This window comes from Mytilus galloprovincialis, chromosome 4 (assembly GCF_965363235.1).
Source record: "Mytilus galloprovincialis chromosome 4, xbMytGall1.hap1.1, whole genome shotgun sequence".
NCBI classification, from domain to species: Eukaryota; Metazoa; Mollusca; class Bivalvia; order Mytilida; family Mytilidae; genus Mytilus; species Mytilus galloprovincialis.
This window is the reverse complement of record NC_134841.1, coordinates 42,864,233-42,888,666: the sequence shown is the minus strand read 5'-3', so window position 1 is coordinate 42,888,666 and position 24,434 is coordinate 42,864,233. Positions and strand designations below refer to the sequence as shown.

The 24,434-nt window shown below is 32.5% G+C and overlaps 1 protein-coding gene across 1 annotated transcript in view; it reads right to left on the bottom strand.

Annotated features, from left to right (window-relative positions):
• LOC143070612 (fibrinogen-like protein 1) overlaps window positions 1–24,434 on the bottom strand; it is a 355,424-nt gene that overhangs the window by 17,157 nt on the left and 313,833 nt on the right. The window contains exons 2-3 of the mRNA XM_076244844.1: window positions 5,369–5,468; window positions 3,476–3,609 (exon numbers count right to left, since the gene is read on the bottom strand). Of these exons, the coding sequence (XP_076100959.1) occupies window positions 3,476–3,609; window positions 5,369–5,468 (234 nt within the window). The remainder of the gene's footprint in view (window positions 1–3,475; window positions 3,610–5,368; window positions 5,469–24,434) is intronic.

Below are 24,434 nucleotides of genomic sequence, written 5' to 3'. Positions count from 1 at the left end.
TTATGGTCATGATATATGCGTATGGTCCAAATACTCATATGGTCCGGAACACATACATGATATTCTGTGCGTTGTCGGTCGTCTATTAATTTTTTTCTTTTGTTGATGGATTTGACGTCTTTCTGTGAGTGATTATTTGTTCATGACTTAAAACTTACTTGCAAATAATTTAAAAACAAGACTTGATTTATAAAAATGTCCAAACAAACCATGATTTTTATTAAACATACATCACATCCATTACAAAAGGCGAAAATTCGCCAGGTCTTTAATTTCAACTAAGTGAGTTGACTAAATTAATGTTGCGGACCATTTTCCAATTTCCATGCGGTATCCCTATTTTTTTTCTCGCTCATCTTTTATGTTTGTTTTTTTTTCATCCCAAGACCTCTTGGAGCTTTCATTCTATAAAGTGTGTATTTTGCTAATGGTCGAAGGCCATACGGGGACCTATAGCTTGATAACGCCTGTTGGTCCCTGGAAAGAATGTGTCTGATTGTCTATCACACTTCATATTCTTATTTTAACATGCAGTTATATCTATGATAAGAATGAAAATTGAATTGTCATTGAGACAAAAACCCAACCAAAGAGCAAAAAAAAAAAAAAAGAAAAAAAAAAGCCCAAGGCAACATGTAGATCTTTCGTATCAAGGGAATTGCTATAAATATATTTATTTCAGGTTAATAGTATTAGGCCATACTCAAGTTATAAAATATATCTTGTCGTCAACTTTTGCAACCAGCTTCTATGTTTCTATAATGCACTGTTCATCTTTTTTGGGCTTCGATATTTCCATTGGACAGACAATTTTGTTTTCGACTGTTTTAAAAAGATGCATTTTTTACAAAATCATACAAGTAAGGAGTCTCTGGCCTTTGGTAGTGTTGTATGTTAATTAATGTTTGTTTATTTATTTGTTTAGGAAATAAGTATGACGTACATTTTCACTGAACTAGGACACTTTTTATAATAGTTTTTCGATATCGCTCGGGCAAAAATAATCACGAATATAATGCCTACCCATGTTAAAACTACAATAAAGTATAGTTTGCATCAATTATTTCTTGAACCTACCATTTTTTTTTGTCTGTGTTGGATTTGTGTGGCATTGAAAAAAACGGATATAAACTACACAGTGCAGCTTCCAACAAGAATACAAGATTTATTGATTTTCAAAATGCGACCAAAATTAAAAATTTGCTCGCAGCGGAAAAAATTCAACAGTTTGATTTTCATTGAAATAAAATAATTGTTATGATTTACACACCGTTACTTTTTCCAATATAAATATTCGAACTATTTTGTTTGTTGTTTCCTTTATACATTTACATCATTTTTAAAAAGACCACGCGTCTTCGATATTTAGAAGACTATAAAAGCGATGTTTATTATCTTTCTTCTGCTGTAAGTTTAATTTAGTTATTTTGTGTCATAATTGCCATCTCGTATGTTTAAATTTGAATTAAGAAGATTCAGGTTGTCTTATACGTCAATGATACACACAAAAAAAAAAAAAAACGATAACAAATAAAATAAGGTGCAACATTCATTCTCCATGAAAAGAATACATCACATGGATGTAATTTTTGTAAGAAAAATACCAATTTCGTGAGAAGTTGTGTGTTGGACTTGAAGAGCCAAGGCAAACTGACAAATATCTGAATGAACGGATCGATTTATGGTATATAAAAAAAACAAAGCCCACATGGTTAGCATTGAATAAATAGAAGGCCACTCTTAAATGATCACAACGTAGAAGTTTTTGTTCTCTTAATCAATAAGATATTTTCTGAAATAACGCGGGTCCCTATTAACTTAAAGGTTTTTTTGTTTTTTTTTTTACCATGAATAAACTTTTTTTTTATTATTATTTTTTATTGATATCAGCTCTGGACATTAATATTCTTAAAAGTGAAACTGTTGTAAGTGATGGTATAACAATTATTTAAAATAAATTCCTTAAATGATTTGTGAAAAGAAAGTTTCATTTTATGTATCAAAATTTGTAACAAATGATTATTCAAATCCCCACTTGAAGGCCTCCGATAGACTGAGTGAGCATAAAACCATCGCCCACGACAAACAAGTTAAAGGTAAATTTTTCAGTACAATTACTAATAAACGTTTTACTGTCGACCACACTGTTATGAATTTCGTTCTAATAATACAATTTTGCAGTATATAAATCACTGGAACAATCATAGATCCTGATGGAATGATTATAACTTTCATTTTGACTTACATAATAATTCCGGAATTATCATAATAAATGATGCGTTGTTTAACCTTCTACATTGTTCTAGAAGTTTCCCTTCTTCAGTTTACTAAGAGTTTCTCTTCCATGAAATAACTCACCATAGATACAAGATTACAATTTTGTATATAAAATATAGTTATTTTTTATATTTATTATAGTGTTCTACATGTTTCTGTGACAACTTTATACTCCGAAATTAGGCATATCAGACATTGATATACTTGTATTCTCAGGAGTTCTTTGAAGTTGTTAGATGGACAGTTTCATTTACATGTTTACGTTAAATACATCATAGATTAAAAGAAGAATTCCGAATAAAGGAAAGTCAAAGGATATTTTAACAATTAATTTGACATTTCCATTTCTATAATATTTCATGTAAACATTGTTAATAATAAATCTTGTTAAATTTTATCATTGATGTGTGTCTTTTTTGGCTACAATTTAAAGGTGATTTCTGGCCGTAACAATAATGAATCAAGTCGCCACACTGTTAACAGAGATGGTAAGCATATATAAATTCGAATAAAACACACACCAATACTAGGAAATCATGAATATAACTAACTGAAAGTCAAAAAAATTATACGTGAATAAAAACACCAATCAACAAAAAGTTTAACCAACTCTACAATTTGCGACAAACTGTGATATTGTTAAAGGCAAATATGTATCTTTGCCCTTTAAGCAAAGTCTTATGTATTAAACATTACGCATTCAAAGTATTAAGTACTAATTTTGTGAAAATGACTATCGCTATTCACCTTAAGAAACATATTGATATCCTGCTTGCTTCCATTTGGAATAGTTTTGTTAAAAAATGAAAATGTTTGTGAAATACACCGTTACAGTTCTCGCAGTTTTCGATGCATTAAAGTAGTAATAATTATTTTTGGCACGGACAATACATGATACATAATTACTCATTTAAACAAAGACTTGTTCAATTAGTGAAAAACTGGATGCAAGTAATTCGGTGGAGTGTTATTTTGAATGATCTTAACATTAACCTCCGCCACCTACACAAAAAAAGAAAAAAAAACCTAAATAACAGAAAAGTATCGATTACAATTTTTTTATCAATTTTGATTGTTATTGTTTAAAGAAAAATCGACTACCCGCTCTAAAGAACGCTTTCATAAAATCTGAGAACACATTGACATTTTACTAATTATTAAGCAATCGTTATACTTGTATGTATTTTGTAAATATTACCGTCCAGCCGCCATTTGTCATGTCGCAAAACACCTGTAAACCCTCTGCAGTCTTATCTGGGTATATTGTATAAACTCCACTTTCGTTTCTGATATTTAATTTTTTCAAATTAGTACAATCGTCTTCATCAATAACTGAAATGTAACAATAACTTGATAAGGATTTACTAATAAGATATGAGCATTAAAAAATATTATATCACTTCAAGGAACACATCTTAATTATAATATTATGTTAAAAGTGATATTATATAAAAAGCAATATTTCGACAATTATAACCCAAGTGACAAACTGTGTCCACACTTTTTCTATTGTTGAGACGTCCGTTCAATTAAACAACTATATTCCTTAAAAGCCAGTTGATGAGTTAGATTTTATGTCAACCTGTTTGCCATATTTTTCTTATATTATTGTTTTGCCATAAATCTGGTCTTTGTTATCCATGTTCGAATTACATTGCCGGTTTAGATAATAACTGGCTGTAAGCAAAGAGCTGGGCTTGCTGTTGAAGGTTGTAAGGTGACCCATATTTGCTTACATTAACGTCATTGTACAATTGTGGATAGTTGTATCAAAGCAATCATACCACATGTCCTCATTATTAGATAAAGATTCGTTAAAACATATATTCACCAATTCAACTCGAATTGTAATATTTGGTTAATAACATACATATAAACATTACAAGAAGTACAAAGGAAACAATTTAACATGAATGGACTCGTTATAGGGTATTAGCATTTCGTATGTATTTAAGACTAGCCGTTATCTATTATCCATCGGGACAACCTTTCGAAGAATACCGATGGTCTATATTTCGACAAAATACATTTAATAGTCCTTAACTGATTCAATATATACATGATATATATCAGCACGATTCATTTAAGTACCAATGAAATTTTCTTTGTCAAAACGGACAACTAAGCTGCAATACAACTTTTCCGTTTGAACAAAAATTATTATTTCTGGTGATGAAAACGAGATCCCAACAATTACACTATTGTCATATTTTACAAAAACATGACTGCCATTTATTGTACAGATCCTTTACATCTGTCAACTGATCACTGATGGCAACTGTAAATTTCGTTTTTTGTCAATTCAAGTCAGTCTTCTTCATAATCATGCCGAAGGAGTCTAAACCTTTTTTCCGTTTTAAATGAAATTTAACAGATGCAAAATTTTCATTTATCAAACTATGACAATAATTATTTCTAAGTTCTACGTGTGAATTAGAAATATGGTCAGTTAACCATTAGAAAAGTTAGCATTTATAATTTAGACAGCACACATACACACATAATATCGCTTTTTTTTCAAACCAAAAATCAGGACAAATGGCTTATATTGATTTGAGAAATTGCGTTCTCTTTTACACAAAGTATATGTGCATGCTGATTCATCTGAAGAAAAGTCACCAGCAGTGTTTAAATACAGTGAAAGAAGCTTAATTTTAGAGCATCTTATGCCCATAATAAACAGAAGCATACACCAAACACGATCAAAACATAACAAAAATGCACTTGTGCCAATAATGTCACTATGTGTTTTTCATTCAGTAGCTCAATAGCGTAAGAAAACTCAATTGTGATTGTAAAAAGTTTAGTGAAATACAAATATTAAAAAAAAAGAGAATTGTCCTGTCAACTTTAAAAGTTTGTTCGTTATTAATTTATATATATAATACACAGAGCTAAAGATCTTTTTCTTGATTTCGATATCTTATTAATGTTCTAATGTTCTTATCTGCTTTTCTCCATTGACCTGACCGGTGCAAAGTTTGGTCATACATATTGTGACAATACATACTAGTAATACTATGTTAAATTGAAGAAAAAAACTTTATACCTTTAGATCTTTTGTAAAAACACGATAAACAACTTGTTTTACCTTCATATTCTTTGACGCAAACTACGCCTCCATCGTTTGTTCCTTCACATATTTCTCCAGGTTTACAGGGATTTCCAAGGCATGTGTCGTACAAAGGATCCTGATTTTATAAATGATAGATATCTTTTACTAGTCTTTATCTTCGTATTTGTTTCGTCCTTCTTACTGATGTAATTCGAGAGACACTACAGTGAGTTGACTGTTAGTGTTGCTCTCCACCAATTGCAACTCATTCAAAATTTTGACCAAATTGCAATTTGTTTTATTAAACCAAATTGTTAAACTGGTCAGAATATTGAACAAATTGTTCAGTCAAAATGTGAAAGTGCAAGGTGATAAAATAAAATATACTTACAATCCTATAAGACTTTAACTCCACTTTAATGATGTTGTGACAACATTAGTTTATCAGTTTGTATAGTTATATTATAGTCATTTCCATGCTGAAGAGGAACTGTTTATTTTGAATTGCTATAAAATTGTCCAAACTAAGCTTTTATATAATTTTTCTTTCTAAAAGTATTCTATATTTATAAGAATCAGATATCATTTTAAATAAAACATCATATATTCAGTAAAATATGTGTGAAATAACAATATGCTATTGATAAGTGTTCAGGGGAGATAACCTAAAATATTATTCTTTTGAATAAAGACTTTTTGAAAGAAAAGTTATTATCTCCCCCATGGAAACTTCCTACAAACATATATTTCAATTTTACACATATTTTACTGAATATGAAATGTTTTAATTCACATAATGTCTGATTCTTATAAATATAGAATACTTTTAGAAAGAAAAACTATATGAAAGCTTAGTTTGGACAATTTAATAGCAATTCAAAATAAACAGTTCCCCTTCAGCATGGAAATGAATATAATATAACTATACAAACTGATAAACTAATTTTGTCACAACATCATTAAAGTGGAGTTAAAGTCTTATAGGATTGTAAGTATATTTTATTTTATCACCTTGCACTTTCATGACTTGGCTGTGGTTTTCTACAGCAGTTGGTTAAAATTTCTGACCAGTTGAACAATTTGATTTTATAAAACAAATTGCAATTTGGTCAAAATTTTGAATGAGTTGCAATTGGTGGAGAGTAACACTAACAGTCAACTCACTGTAACACGTTCACCAAGGAGTACCACTGACATGTAGTTTAGAAGTAATCATCAACATTTTTTCATACATTTATTTTGATTAATAAATGAAAAAAGAAAGATTATTACACGTCTACTTAAAATTGTTTTATATACTCACTTTACGTGTAGCTACGTTTTTGTGGATGTCTTTATGACCCATATCTCGAAAACAAGCACATTGACCCCTTTATTTTTTTGGCTTTTTTTATTCCTCAATTAATCCCTTATCAATATAGACTAGTGTTATGGAAAGCTATTTATTTTTAAACTGAGCAGCAAACTTCCTTAATAGCACGGACAACAAAATTAGCAGAATAATTTAACTGCTATAACATATTCATGGTCGTATTACAGTAACTTAAGCCTTCTACTCTAATGAGGAAGGTAGATATGCAATTTGAACTTAGTGGAGGTGTGATGAGATTTTTCTTATTCTTCTTGACATCATTGGTGTACGTTTCGACAATACAGCTGATTGGTTGTAAGTAGTCACATAGACAGCGATTGCACCCCTTTCATATCAGACTTGTTCCTGTACTGTTTTGAATGTTTATGGGCAAATTCAATAAAACTTCGTCTTAATTGCATTTACTTAATAAATTCCCGTATTCTTGATGATATTTTTTCGTGAAATAATTAATAACTTCTAAATATACTGCCAAAATCTACATAAAGGACTTATGGTAAACAAATCAGATATTAAAGATAATAATTGTATTCGTAGATTTAGATATTTCAAATCTACACAAAGACGTCGACAAAAGAGAAGATTTTTCGTTCCTTATTGTTATTTCCCCCTTTTAATGTACGGTGATGTTCTTTTGGGACTTAAATACAAGCGTAATAACATTTCTCTTTTTATGGGGATGTTATATACTGCTGTGGTAAACTTATATCTTTGAAAGTGAATTTGTAAGATCAGCGATTTTATAAAATCCTTGGAAAAATTAGTGATTTTGTAAAAAATATTGTTAGAGATTTTACAAAATCCCTAATTATAAGTATGAACTTTATATTAGAAATGGGTTTTTTCTTAATACAACTTATTAAACCAATAATTTTGAAATGATTTTTTTAATAAATAATAGTAGTGAAAACTATTGTACAGTGATTATTACTAGCGAAAACTATTGTACAGTGATGAATACTAGTGAAAAATATTGTATAGTGATTAATTGTAGTGAAAACTATTGTACAGTGATTAAAAATAATATGAATATGAACTGATATTAAGACGATAGTTGTCTTATGTTTGCATGATAAGTTTGGGTGACGTACATCACCTGTTACACACTTGCCCTGCTTTTTGACAGACACACCTATTGTTTTCACATCTATTCTTTTTAAGAACATTCACATTAAACAAACAACATTGTCCATCCCAAAAGGGAAGACTGTTTGAATAACTGCTTGTTGAACAGCTATGAAATTGTCCATTGTTGGACTCAAAAGCAAGAAATGTGTGGGTTCCAGCTGGTTTCTATTTCTACCCTAACAAAATGCTATGTTTGAATAAAGACCAGTATGTTTAAAATGTCTTCAAGACATGCATAAAATTCGAAATCTTCAACTGATGAATACGTTTTTTTACATATTGAAAAACTTCTTATCTAAGTTAAACAAAAATTGACTTTTGATTTGATTCTGATATAAAGAAGAAACATTTTAAACTTTTTATTCCTTTGTGTTTGTACACATGTAATATAATATAATAAATTATTATTTTGTCTATATAAATGTCTTAAAGAGGCTACAAATTAAAAATACAAATATAATTTGGTATATATTATATATACAGATGTTCACATTAAGATGTTCTAGTCTTGATGTACATGTAATAATTACCACTGGATCACATATCCTAAACGAATCAATTTCTTATTCTTTCCATGTGGGTTTTCTTCTCTGATAACGGTAATCAATGCGATGTTCTCATTTATTACAATATACTCATTAAGGTTTATTTAACCTCAAACTTGTTGAGTGCAACTTCTGGAGACTTTATATTCGATTTTTTTAGATAAAAAATGCTTTCTTTAATATACTTTTTTTTTACAAATTCACTCAATTTAATAAGGGAACCTGTGAAAAATATCTTAATTATTTTAGTGATTTTGTTAAATCCTTTGTCAAAATCAGGGAATTTATAAAATCACTAATCAGTTCAGTGATTTTACAAAATCCCTAAAATTTCAGTGATTTTACAAATTATCGATCCTTTTGATACACGGTTTTCTGCTCTTTATTTGGGTTGTTGTCTTTTTGACACATTCCCTATTTCAAATCTTAATTTTATAATTCTAAAAGGTTACTTATTTTACACTGTAATGAGTATCGAAATTGTTTTGTTATCGGTTTGAATATTGATTTTTTATCAGTGAACTAAAAATAAAAAAAATTATTGTTATTCACATATGTATATTCACGTAAATTCTGTCGATACCTTGCACACTGTGGTGTTTTGCGACTGATCACGACGTATATATACTATATACACTAACTCAGTTGGATGTTGGATGTGTACTGATTGGTATTTTAATCTTATACACGTGATTATGTCATTCGAGAAAGACAAAAACTTGTTTGATCGGGAGGGGGGGGAGGGGGGGGGGGTCTGAGCTGTTGTATTTTAGACTAGCAATGCTCCAGTACAACAGGTAAGTAAATACTATTACCAGAATGTATTCAAACCGAATGAGACAAAATCGAAGTTAATACGAGAATTATTTTCCTGAAATTTGTTTAGATTCTAAATTATTTCAAAGAAAAGACTGACAATTTCCAGCAATCAAAAGGTAAAAACACTTACAATAAATACTAACCAGGGTTAATATCTTTTTGTATGTAAAGGCTATTTCACAGAGTATGCAATACATTTAAATTGAACTATATTTAATCATGTAGATTCGTTCCTTCAAGACGAGAGTATCAAATATATATATATATATATATATATACTAACTAATTGCTACCAAAGTCCCGATGCGTTAAAACAGCTACTAAAGTAAGCATGATTCAGCATTTTCAAAGAATTTAAGAAATCGGTTATTATCGAAAATCTTGATGTTATATTAATATTGTTTGGACGTACAATATGTTTTTTATAACAATTTAAGATAAATATGTTACTTTAAACTCAATAAAAAATCGGGAAATGTGTAAACTCGCCCTTCAAAATGTATACGTGCCTACTTTAAATTTTGTGCCTTCTTATACAATTTTTAAAAAAAGATATTGTTAAATTACTACTTAAGTCGCAATCACCGGAACATCTCTTGATTTTGTATTTAAACAAGTATAAGGTCGTTAAAGTCAGCGTATATATTAAGGATAAGAATAACATTTCTTTTCGGAAGTCTTTGTTAATAAACAAACAAAACGGCAGTTCTGTTGGCAAGGAAGTTATATTTGTAGAAAAAAATTAAATGTAATCAAAAACTTTCAAGAAATTACGAGTAGTTTGTCTGAAATTAAAAATACATAAGGAATATCAAAATTATATGTTAAATTGGAGTTGACACGTGCTGCAAAAAAAAAGTGCACTGGTATATAAAAGAAAAACTTGATCAAACTTTTTGTGTTGTTTTATTAGCATAGAAATATAATTATAAGAAATGAATGCCTCTTTTTGTATTTTTTTTTTTTTTTTTGGTGGTAAAAGGGAAGGGGGATTTTATATTGTTGATCGTGTGCATATTTTTCGAACGAACCGCTTCGTACAAGTTGTGCTTCAGTCAACACTTTTACAACTCAATTAAATTATTAAAAGAAGCATAATTTCTTAATTGAACAATCTGATTCTAAACATGTGATACGCGTTTTAAAACCCTAGACGGCTATATTATAATAATATTTGCATGTACATTTATATTTTATAACTGACTAAGCGGTATGGGCTTTGCTCATTGTTAAAGGCTTACGGGGTGACCTATAGTTATTATTTCTGGGTCATCTGGTCTCCTGTATAGAATTGTCTCATTTCTACATAATGTACATGTTATTTAAACCCGTCCCCTTACATCTAGTCTTCTTTTTTCTAAAGCCTGCATATATTCTGGGTTTCTTTTTTACGATTGAATGTTGTTAATTGACAGGTAGTTTTAAAGAGTTTTAAATATTCTTCCCCTCATATGATCAGATCAATGTTTTCGTACTTTATATATGCATGAATATGTACTATGCTTGCTTTCTCAATTAAAATTGTGATGTCACAAAAAATTAATAGCACGAAAAGCCCATGAGATGAGGATATTCTTCAGTTTTAATAAAATTTATTAACTAGTAAATTTAAAATGTTCACTGCTGTGTAGATATTTATAAAACTTCCAAGTAGTGATCAATTTCTTCACTAATTGCGATAATTTCACGTTTCTTTCCCGATCCAATTTCCTATTATTTAGGTACCAAGAAACAACATTTATAAATAGTGCTTTTCTGTGTATTGGTTTTTCTAAAAATAGAATAATCTAAAAATACGCAATTCTACTTTCTATTGATTTACCTTCTTTTCTTCGTATGAGCTTCCTCTGTTAGGAACACCCCTCTTTTGAGGGTAATATGGATAAAAGTCTTTAAGTATGTACACACTCCGTGAATATATATACACTTGCTAAAATCTAAAATAAACTTTAAATAAGTGAGTGATAATTGTCAACAGCCATTATTGTTGTTGTTGTTGTGCTGGTAAATTCCTCCGTTGACTTCGGAGCACCCTGTCGTAAACAAGTATAAGGTTACCAAATGAAAAGATTGGTGGTGGTGTTCGGAAAAAGAATCAAATATATCACTAAACGTTCCTTTGTCTAAACTATTGTCTCACACGATATAAAGTTCACAGATTGTTATTATAAGTCGATCCGGCCCAAGTCGATCCGGCCCACGTCGATCCGGCCCAAGTCGATCCGGCCCACGTCGATGCGGCCCCATAATAAAATATGAATAAACTATATTCACTATATGGAGTAATTTGTGACAAAGAACAAATGCACTATATTACCGCAAGGCCGTAGCTACCCTTGAGGCAAGTGAGGAAATTGCCTCATTAAAATTTCGACACTGATTATTTTTTTTTATTCAAATATATAAATATAATGGTCATTTTTGTTGTTCTGTCTCAACCTTAATTTCTATAACTTGTCATCCTTCTTTTTAAACTATTCTTCCTGGATATAACTCAACATTTCGTTTCTTTATATTCGGGTTTTCGGAATCGGAGACAAATTATTCAATTTCAGAGGCGGATTTAGGGGGGGGGGCAGGGGGCCCGGCCCCCCCCCCCTTTTGGGAAAAAAATTGGTTGCTTATATAGGGAATCACTGAAGCGTGACTGGAGCGGGCCCCCTCTTAGGTCAGTCAGTGGGCCCCCACTTATGAAAATTTCTGAATACGCCATATACGGATTAGCGCTGATAAATGAAACAACACCACTGATAGCACAACCTTTGTCATACATGTAACTTTTAACTGGCTTCTCCATTGTGTCAATCTTTTGAGATTCCCTCCTATGTTACATCCATCAGAGTACCTATGGTATAATGTGTATTACACCCTCCTATGTTATATCCATCAAAGTTCTTATGGTATTATGCGTATTACACCCTCTTATGTTACATCCATCAGAGTACCTATGGTATTATGTGTATTGCACCCTCCTATGTTACATCCATCAGAGAACCTTTGGTATTATGTGTATTACACCCTCCTATGTTACATCCATCAGAGTACCTATGGTATTATGTATATTACACTCTCCTATGTTACATCCATCAGAGTACCTATGGTATTATGTGTATTACACCCTCCTATGTTACATCCATCAGAGTACATATGGTATTATGTGTATTACACCCTCCTATGTTACATCCATCAAAGTACCTTTGGTATTATGTGTAGTATACCCTCCTATGTTACATCCATCAGAGTACCTATGGTATTATGTATATTACACTCTCCTATGTTACATCCATCAGAGTACCTATGGTATTATGTGTACTACACTCTCCTATGTTACATCCATCAGAGTACCTATGGTATTATGAGTATTACACTCTCCTATGTTACATCCATCAGAGTACCTATGGTATTATGCGTATAACACCCTCTTATGTTACATCCATCAGAGTACCTATGGTATTATGTGTATTGCACCCTCCTATGTTACATCCATCAGAGTACCTATGGTATTATGTATATTACACTCTCCTATGTTACATCCATCAGAGTACCTATGGTATTATGTATATTACACTCTCCTATGTTACATCCATCAGAGTACCTATGGTATTATGTGTACTACACTCTCCTATGTTACATCCATCAGAGTACCTATGGTATTATGTGTACTACACTCTCCTATGTTACATCCATCAGAGTACCTATGGTATTATGAGTTTTACACTCTCCTATGTTACATCCATCAGAGTACCTATGGTATTATGCGTATAACACCCTCTTATGTTACATCCATCAGAGTACCTATGGTATTATGTGTATTGCACCCTCCTATGTTACATCCATCAGAGTACCTATGGTATTATGTATATTACACTCTCCTATGTTACATCCATCAGAGTACCTATGGTATTATGTATATTACACTCTCCTATGTTACATCCATCAGAGTACCTATGGTATTATGTGTACTACACTCTCCTATGTTACATCCATCAGAGTACCTATGGTATTATGAGTATTACACTCTCCTATGTTACATCCATCAGAGTACCTATGGTATTATGCGTATAACACTCTCATATGTTACATCCATCAGAGTACCTATGGTATTATGCGTATTACACTATCCTATGTTACATCCATCAGAGTACCTATGGTATTATATGTATTACACCCTCCTATGTTACATCCATCAGAGTACCTATGGTATTATGCGTATTACACTCTCCTATGTTACATCCATCAGAGTACATCAGAATTGGGCGTATGTAAGTTACATTGGTCCCTCAAGTGTTGACCAATATGATCTACAAACATCCAACCCTCGTGAGTACTAATGTATGCAACCATTAAAACTTTGAAAATGCTTTGTCTTCTTGACGTACACATTAACTGTACCACAAGTACTGACCATTATTATCTACAAACATTAACCGAAGTTAATATATGAATAGCGGTTTAGGGCGACCAGAGGTAACCATCGTCAATATATGTGTTTGGTGACCAGAAGTAACCAAAGTGAATGATTGTGTTATGTGAACATTAATATAAGGTGACCAGAGGTCAACATAGTGAATATATGTACAAGGTGACCAGAGGTAACCAAATTAAATGAGTGTGTTATGTGATCAGAGCATCATTGTAACTGGACCAGAGGTAAACATGGTCAATATGTGTCCAAGGTGAGCAGAGGTAACCTTAGTCAACATATGAAGAGCGGTGTAAGGTGACCAGAGGTAACCTCAGTCAATATTGGTCAGGGGACACATTTATCGTCCATTGATTTTCATTGTCTACGAATATAGTACCTATAGTGAATGTAGTGTGAACAGTGTGTTACTTGCTATATTTTTATACCCTTTCCAAATTTGTTTCTTCATGTTTTATACCTCAAATAGCAAGTAGGGGGTGTGAATCTGAACTGTAAAAATATTTGGGTCATGGATTTTGAGTTAAAGTAATCACTCCTTTTGTAATAGTATACATGCATATTTGAGTACAGTATTGCATATTGCATTTCAAATGCAACAAGTAATCAACAACAAATAGAAAACTAACGATTAAGTAGAATAAAGATGGAAGGGAAATTATAAGTCAATCTTGAAGCATTTCTTGTTGCCTAAAATTTCCTTTTTTCACATAATTATGTTGTTTTTATTTGATTTAAATTTCTGTTATATAATAATTGTAGAGAATATATTTTGGTTGTGGTTAAGTTAAATATGATCATTTTTCACTTTATCATGTTTTTTCATTACCATATCCTGATTTAATCTGAAATTTGTCGGATTAGTTATGAATGTTCATCCTATCTTTCCACAGTTATTTGATTCAAGTTATTGCCAAACAAATATATCATAAAAATTTCCAAAATAACCTTGACCTCTGAAAAGCAAATGGTTATTCCTTCATCATACTCAAAAATACACAACCTTTATTTTTCTTGGCAGCTTTTAACTATTTTCATTGCATACTTTATGCAGTTTACAACTTTTTTTTATCTAGAATTATTACCAAAGAGGAGGGGCTTGTAAAATTTAATAGCTTACCGAACTTCATTAGCTTCTCTTTTTGATGAGGAAATTTTATTAAGCCTAGTAAAGACATCGCTTTTTTCAACAATGTTGCTGAAATCTTCAGCCAAGTCTTTTGCCTCTCCTTCTGAAAAGCCTGAAAATAGGCTGATAGAAGTCTTGATGTTCCTTCTTATTACAATTCCTGGTGAAATGTTTGCCACTGATCTGCTCCTCTGGAAATAAAACAAATAGTACGTTTTCAAACACGTTTTTATCCTTTTTAACTTTTTCTTACCAAAATAATTTGTATGGGAAGATAAAGAATTGAAACAGTGCTGATATACTCACAACAAAGCCAGGAATGACGTCACAAGTAACGTAGAGCTAAAAGGGTACTAATGAATTGATTAATAAATATAATCAATGAAGAAGAAAAAAAAATATCGAAACACTGTACCTTGGTGAAATTCCAATATTTAGTTTCCACCTTTTATTTAAATTACAATTTGTTTTAACATGTTTCAATACCTTTGTGTGATCTGATATTGTGATTTACCAGTTATATACCCTATACATCAATGTCTGATCTCTGCCTACCTTTGTTGTGATCTGATGTTGTGATTACCAGTTATATACCCTATACATCAATGATTTTTGCTGCCTTTTTATCTACCGTGTCCTTTGAAAAGACATGATCGCACATGGCTACATGCTATAGATTCGCTTTTTGTATATGTTGTTCGTAAACAAATTTAAACTGCAATGGTGACTGAGGTATAGAAATGTGACAATTTCCGTTTTTTACCGGCAGTCAAACCATTGCTAGAGCGGGTGGTCAATTTGACTGTGTGTGATGATTGAATTCAGAAAGCTAGGAGACGTGAAATCTTATGCCTAATGTTTTGAGATTACCATACAAATCTGTGTATTTTGAATAACCTCTGAAACAACTTTTTGGGTGTCCGTAGATACCCGGGGTAGGTACCCAGTTATAATGCTAAAAGGAGTAGGTCCGGTAAGGACTCATTTTGGCCTCAAATTTCAGTTTCATCTGACGAAAGAGTTTGACCATGTTTTAAACACTTAAGTGTCTATTTCACTCAATTCAATTAGTTTATGTGAAAGATTTTAACTGATTAAGTCATTAAAAACGATCCGATTGAAGCTCAAATATGAAAAATCTCTCAAATATGCCAAAAAACGTCACTTTTCAGATGATTTTTGTCAAAAGTGAAAGTGGCCGCATCCGTGTTCAGCCACAACCTTTATTTATGTTATGTATTATCATAAAATACAACTTTCATTGCAATATTAAGGATGAACACGAATGCGGCCACTTTCGTTTTACACGGAAACCGTCTAAAATTTAACTAAAATGATAGAATTTTGAAGATTTCAGTAATTTACCATGACTTAATGGTGATACAACCCTATATATGTGCATTGTATTGTCAAAAACAGTCCATATTTATGTAGCAGAAGCATTCAACTGTCCAATAAATAACTAAAAGTTTACATTTTAACAATTTTGTAAAACTGTTATATTTTTGGGCCAAAAAGGGGCCTTACCGGACCTACTCCTTTTCCCGACCTTCAATGCAGATATATACCTATTATACTCTTTCGTCCTGATCATACGTGAAATACTTGGCACTGGACCTTTCCTACTTAATTGATTAGGATTGTCAATTTTCCTATCAAAGGTCGGTGGTTTTCTCTGGGCACTCCGGCATCCTCCACTGACAATAATAAAAACTGGCTGCCACGAAATAACCAATGGTATGCCTGGGCGGTGCTGGGGGAAGATGTTCACTCTTATGGGTAGTTGCCTTTATGTTGGTTTTCTAGGCTTTTATGATGATTTATCGTGTTTTCCGCTTAATGAAGCACCTATTTATGTTGGAAAACACATGTTAATATTAGCCAAGGCCTTTATGATGAAAATGACACCTTGTATAGACCAATAATATGGTCAGTTTGGTCACTAGGGTGAAAAGATCCGGGGTTGGTATGGTCAATATTGGCGTCTGGCTATCCAAAATGAGGGTAGGGTCGATTAAAAAAAATTTGGACTACGTCCACATATTTTTGTATTATAAATAAAGATTCAGGCATGTAAAAGACACTATAAGCATTTGTTTGGGCTATACCTGTAATATACACAAATGCCTGGGTGGTGCTGGGGGAAGATTTTTACTCTTATGGGTAGTTGCCTTTATGTTGGTTTTTGTAGGCTTTTATGGTGGTTTATCGTGTTTTACGCTTAATAAAGCACCTATTTATATACAAATACAAATATACAAATATTTTATTGGCACAAACACAATAACAATAATTGGGAAAGGCCCATATTTCAGTGCATTACAACAATGAATACAGCATACTAGTAGTTAAATATATATATAAGAACTCTATTGAAAAGCACATGTTAAAGTTATCCAAGGCCTCTACGATGAAAATGACACCTTGAGATTCATTGCTAAAAAAAAAGACCTTTTAACGAGTCGTATATATCGGTTTATTAAATATATCTTTTTAACTAAGAAAGTTGGTTTTATATAATTTAACCAAAAATAAAGGTATTTTACACTTTATCTATTTCATAAATAAAACATTTGTAAAAAAGCAATATATATATATCAGTTTAATTGAGATATATTATATATGATTAAAGACTGTGCACTCTTAAGTTATATGTTTGAAGCAAGCGCATAGGTCATCATATATACATCTTCAAATTTCAAAGTGTCAGCATTTTACAAAAATTAACGCAATTGAGCTAATTTTTGGTGCATCTGAAAGATAATGTAAAAGCCTTTAAGGATAATACCATAATTTAATGAACAAATAAGTTTTTTTTATAGAAAAATATATCGTTAAAGTTTATGTATGCAGCGAAATGCATACTTAAACCCCGTGCCTACTTTGGTGAAATGATGACTTATACGGAATTTATAAATGTATTGGTTGTTCTAAAAATAGAATAATCTTAAAATATTGTATCTATCACACCTTTATATATAATGTCCTATCTAACACCCATGTCATGCACTTGTAACACCCTAGTCAGGCATTTATGACATTCTAGTCATACACAATCAACTATATAATACATACAGACAACATATCTTTGTAATAATTGTTCTACTGTATCTATCACACCTACATGTATAAGGTCTGCATCTAACACCCCAGTCATGCCCTCATAGCACCCTAGTCAGGCAGTTGGGACATCCTAGTCATACCGATCAACTATATAATACATACAGACAACATATCTTTGTAATAATTGTTCTACTGTATCTATCACACCTACATGTATAAGGTCAACATCTAACACCCCAGTCATGCCCTCATATCACCCTAGTCAGGCATTTGGGACATCCTAGTCATACACAATCAACTATACCATACGTACAGACATCATATCTTTGTAATAATTGTTCTATTGTATCTATCACACCTTCATTTTTAATGTCTTCATCTAACACCCCAGTCAAGCCCTTGTAACACCCTAGTCTGGCATTTGTGACATCCTAGTCATACACAATCAACTTTATAATACGTACAGACATGATATCTTTGTAATAAATGTTCTATTGTATCTATCACCCGTTTATATATAATGTCCTATCTAACACCCATGTCATGCCCTTGTAACACCCTAGTCTGGCATTTGTGACATCCTAGTCATACACAATCAACTTTATAATACGTACAGACATCATATCTTTATAATAAATGCTCTATTGTATCTATCACACCTTTATATATAATTTCCTATCTAACACCCATGTCATGCCCTTGTAACACCCTAGTCAGGCATTTATGACATTCTAGTCATACACAATCAACTATATAATACATACAGACAACATATCTTTGTAATAATTGTTCTACTGTATCTATCACACCTACATGTATAAGGTCTATATCTAACACCCCAGTCATGCCCTCATAGCACCCTAGTCAGGCAGTTGGGACATCCTAGTCATACACAATCAACTATACCATACGTACAGACAACATTTCTTTGTAATAATTGTTCTATTGTATCTATGATAGCTTCATTGATAATGTCTTCATCTAACACCCCAGTCATGCCCTTGTAACACCCTTGTCTGGCATTTGTGACATCCTAGCCATACACAATCAACTTTATAATACATGCAGACATCATATCTTTGTAATAATTGTTCTACTGTATTTATCACACCTACATATATAAGGTCTACATCCAACACCCCAGTCATGCCTTCATAGCACCCGCGTTAGGCATTTGGGACATCCTAGTCATACCCAATGAACTATACAATACATACAGACATCATATCTTTGTAATAATTGTTCTATTGTATCTATCACCCGTTTATATATAATGTCCTATCTAACACCCATGTCATGCCCTTGTAACACCCTAGTCTGGCATTTGTGACATCCTAGTCATACACAATCAACTTTATAATACGTACAGACATCATATCTTTATAATAAATGCTCAATTGTATCTATCACACCTTTATATATAATGTCCTATCTAACACACACGTCATGACCTTGTAACACCCTAGTCAGGCATTTATGACATTCTAGTCATACACAATCAACTATATAATATATACAGACAACATATCTTTGTAATAATTGTTCTACTGTATCTATCACACCTACATGTATAAGGTCTACATCTAACACCCCAGTCATGCCCTCATAGCACCCTAGTCAGGCAGTTGGGACATCCTAGTCATACACAATCAACTATACCATACGTACAGACAACATATCTTTGTAATAATTGTTCTACTGTATCTATCACACCTTCATTTATAATGTCTTCATCTAACACCCCAGTCATGCCCTTGTAACACCCTTGTCTGGCATTTGTGACATCCTAGCCATACACAATCAACTTTATAATACATACAGACATCATATCTTTGTAATAATTGTTCTACTGTATCTATCACACCTACATGTATAAGGTCTACATCTAACACCCCAGTCATGCCCTCATAGCACCCTAGTTAGGCATTTGGGACATCCTAGTCATACACAATGAACTATATAATACATACAGACATCATATCTTTGTAATAATTGTTCTATTGTATCTATCACACCTTCATTTTTAATGTCTTCATCTAACACCCCAGTGATGCCCTTGTAACACCCTAGTCTGGCATTTGTGACATCCTACTCTAGAAAATCAACTTTATAATACGTATAGACATCATATCTTTATAATAAATGCTCTATTGTATCTATCACACCTTTATATATAATGTCCTATCTAACACTCATGTCATGCCCTATTAACACCCTAGTCTGGCATTTGTGACATCCTAGTCATACACAATCAACTTTATAATTCGTACAGACATCATATCTTTGTAATAATTGTTCTACTGTATCTATAACACCTACATGTATAAGGTCTACATCTAACACCCCAGTCATGCCCTCATAGCACCCTAGTCAGGCAGTTGGGACATCCTAGTCATACACAATCAAGTATACCATACGTACAGACATCATATCTTTGTAATAATTGTTCTATTGTATCTATCACACCTTCATGTATAATGTCTGCATCTAACACCCCAGTCATGCCCTTGTAACATCCTAGTCTGGCATTTGTGACATCCTAGTCGTACACAATCAACTTTATAATACATACAGACATCATATCTTTGTTATAATTGCTCTATTGTATCTATCACACCTTCATTCATAATGTCTTCATCCAACATCTTGGTCATGCCCTTGTAACACCCTAGTCTGGCATTTGTGACATCCTAGTCATACACAATTAAATTTATAATACGTACAGACATCATATCTTTATAATAAATGCTCCATTGTATCTATCACACCTTTATATATAATGTCATATTTAACACCCATGTCATGTCCTTGTAACACCCTAGTCAGGCATTTGTGACATTCTAGTCATACACAATCAACTTTTAATACAAAAAGGCAACATATCTTTGTAATAATTGTTCTTCTGTATCTATCACACCTTCATTTATAATGTCTTCATCTAACACCGTAGTCAAGCCCTTGTAACCCCCTTGTCTGGCATTTGTGACATCCTAGCCATACACAATCAACTATATAATAATGTAATAATTGTTCTATTGTATTTATCACACCTTCATTTATAATGTCCTATATAACACCCATGTCATGCCCTTATAACACCCCAGTCTGGCATTTATGACATTCTAGTCATACACAATCAACTATATAATACATACAGACAACATATCTTTGTAATAATTGTTCTATTGTATCTATTACACCTACATATATAATGTCCTATCTAACACCCCAGTCATGCCCTCATAGCACCCTAGTCAGGCATTTGTGACATCCTTGTCATACACAATCAACTGTATAATACATACAGACATCATATCTTTGTAATAATTGTTCTATTGTATCTATCACAGCTTCATTTATAATGTCTTCATCTAACACCCCAGTCATGCCCTCATAACACTCAGTCAGGCATTTGTGACATTCTAGTCATACACCATCAACTATATAATACATACAGAAACATCATATCTTTGTAATAATTGTTCTATTGTATCTATCACACCTTCATTGATAATGTCTTCATCTAACACCCCAGTCATGCCCTTCTAACACCCCAGTCTGGCATTTGTGACATCCTAGGCATACACATTCAACTTTATAATACATACAGACATCATATCTTTGTAATAATTGTTTTATTGTATCTATCACACCTTCATTGATAATGTCTTCCTCTAACACCCGAACCATGCCCTTGTAACACCCTAGTCAGGCATTTGTGACATCCTAATCATACACAATCAACTAAACAAGACATACAGACATCATATCTTTGTAATAATTGCTCTATTGTATCTATCACACCTTCATTTATAATGTCTTCATCTAATACCCCAGTCTTGCCCTTGTAACACCCTAGTCTGGCAGTTGTGACATCCTAGTCATACACAATCAACTGTATAATACATACAGACATCATATCTTTGTAATTATTGTTCTATTGTATCTATCACACCTTCATTTATAATGTCTTCATCTAAAACCCCAGTCATGCCCTTGTAACACCCTAGTCTGGCATTTGTGACATCCTAGTCATACACAATCAACTTTATAATACATACAGACATCATATCTTTGTAATAATTGTCATATTGTATCTATCACACCTTCATTTATAATGTCTTCATCTAACACCCCAGTCATGCCCTTGTAACATCCTAGTCTGGCATTTGTGACATCCTAGTCATACACAATCAACTTTATAATACATTTGTACATACTGACATCATATCTTTGTAATAATTGTTCTATTCTATCTATTACACCTACATATATAAGGTCTACATCTAATACCCCAGTCATGCCCTCATAGCACCCTAGTCAGGCATTTGTGACATCCTAGTCATACACAATCAACTTTATAATACATACAGACATCATATCTTTGTAATAATTGTTCTATTGTATCTATCACACCTTCATTTATAATGTCTTCATCTAACACCCAGTCTTGCCCTTGTAACACCCTAGTCAGGCATTTGTGACATCCTAGTCATACACAATCAACTATATAATACAAACAGACATCATATCTTTGTAATCATTTTTCTATTGTATCTATCACACCTTCATTTATAATGTCTTCATCTAACACCCCAGTCATGCCCTTCTAACACCCCTGTGCGGCATTTGTGACATCCTAGTCATACACATTCAATTTTATAATACATACAGACATCATATCTTTGCAATAATTGTTCTATTGTATCTATCACACCTACATATATAAGGTCTACATCTAACACCCCAGTCATGCCCTCATAACACCCTAGTCAGGCATTTGTGACATTCTAGTCATACACCATCAACTATATAATACATAAAGAAACATCACATCTTTGTAATAATGTTCTATTGTATCTATCACAGCTCCATTTATAATGTCTTCATCTAACACCCCAGTCATGCCCTTCTAACACCCCAGTCTGGCATTTGTGACATCCTAGTCATACACATTCAACTTTATAATACATACAGACATCATATATTTGTAATAATTGTTCTATTGTATCTATCACACCTTCATTGATAATGTCTTCCTCTAACACCCGAGTCTTGCCCTTGTAACACCCTAGTCAGGCATTTGTGACATCCTAGTCATACAAAATCAACTAAACAAGACATACAGACATCATATCTTTGTAATAATTGTTCTATTGTATCTATCACACCTTCATTTATTATGTCTTCATCTCACTGTTCTAACACCCCAGTCATGCCCTTGTAACACCCTAATTAGGCATTTGTGACATCCTAGTCCTACACACTCAACTATATAATACATACAGACATCATATCTTGTAATAATTTTTCTATTGTATCTATCACACCTACATATACAAGGTTTACATCTAACACCCCAGTCATGCTCCATAACACCCTAGTCAGGCATTTAGGACATCCTAGTCATACACAATCAACTATACAATACATACAAACATCAAATCATTGCAATAATTGTTCTATTGTATCTATCACACCTTCATTTATAATGTCTTCATCAAACACCCAAGTCGTGCCCTTCTAACACCCCAGTCTGGCATCTGTGACATCCTAATCATACACATTCAACTTAAAATACATACAGACATCATATCTTTGTAATAATTGTTCTATTGTATCTATCACACCTTCATTGATAATGTCTTCATCCAACACCCGAGTCATGCCCTTGTAATACCCTAGTCAGGCATTTGTGACATCTTAGTCATACACAATCAACTAAACAATACATACAGACATCATATCTTTGTAATAATTGTTCTATTGTATCTATCACACCTTCATTTATAATGTCTTCATCTAAAACCCCAGTCATGCCCTTGTGACACCCTAATCAGGCATTTATGACATCCTAGTCCTACACACTCAACTATATAATACATACAGACATCATATCTTGTAATAATTTTTCTATTGTATCTATCACACCTACATATACAAGGTTTACATCTAACACCCAAGTCATGCTCCATAACACCCAAGTCAGGCATTTGGGACATCCAAGTCATACACAATCAACTATACAATATATACAAACATTATATCATTGCAATAATTGTTCTATTGTATCTATCACACCTTCATTATAATGTCTTCATCTAACACCCCAGTCATGCCCTTCTAACACCCCAGTCTGGCATTTGTGACATCCTAGTCATACACATTCAACTTAGAATACATACAGACATCATATCTTTGTAATAATTGTTCTATTGTATCTATCACACCTTCATTGATAATGTCTTCATCCAACACCCGAGTCATGCCCTTGTAACACCCTAGTCAGGCATTTGTGACATCCTAGTCATACACAATCAGCTAAACAATACATACAGACATCATATCTTTGTAATAATTGTTCTATTGTATCTATCATACCTTCATTTATAATGTCTTCATCTCACTGTTCTAACACCCCAGTCATGCCCTTGTGACACCCTAATCAGGCATTTGTGACATCCTAGTCCTACACACTCAACTATATAATACATACAGACATCACATCTTGTAATAATTGTTCTATTGTATCTATCACACCTACATATGAAGGTCTACATCTAACACCCCAGTCATGCCCTCATAGCCCCCTAGTCAGGCATTTGGGACATCCTAGTCATACA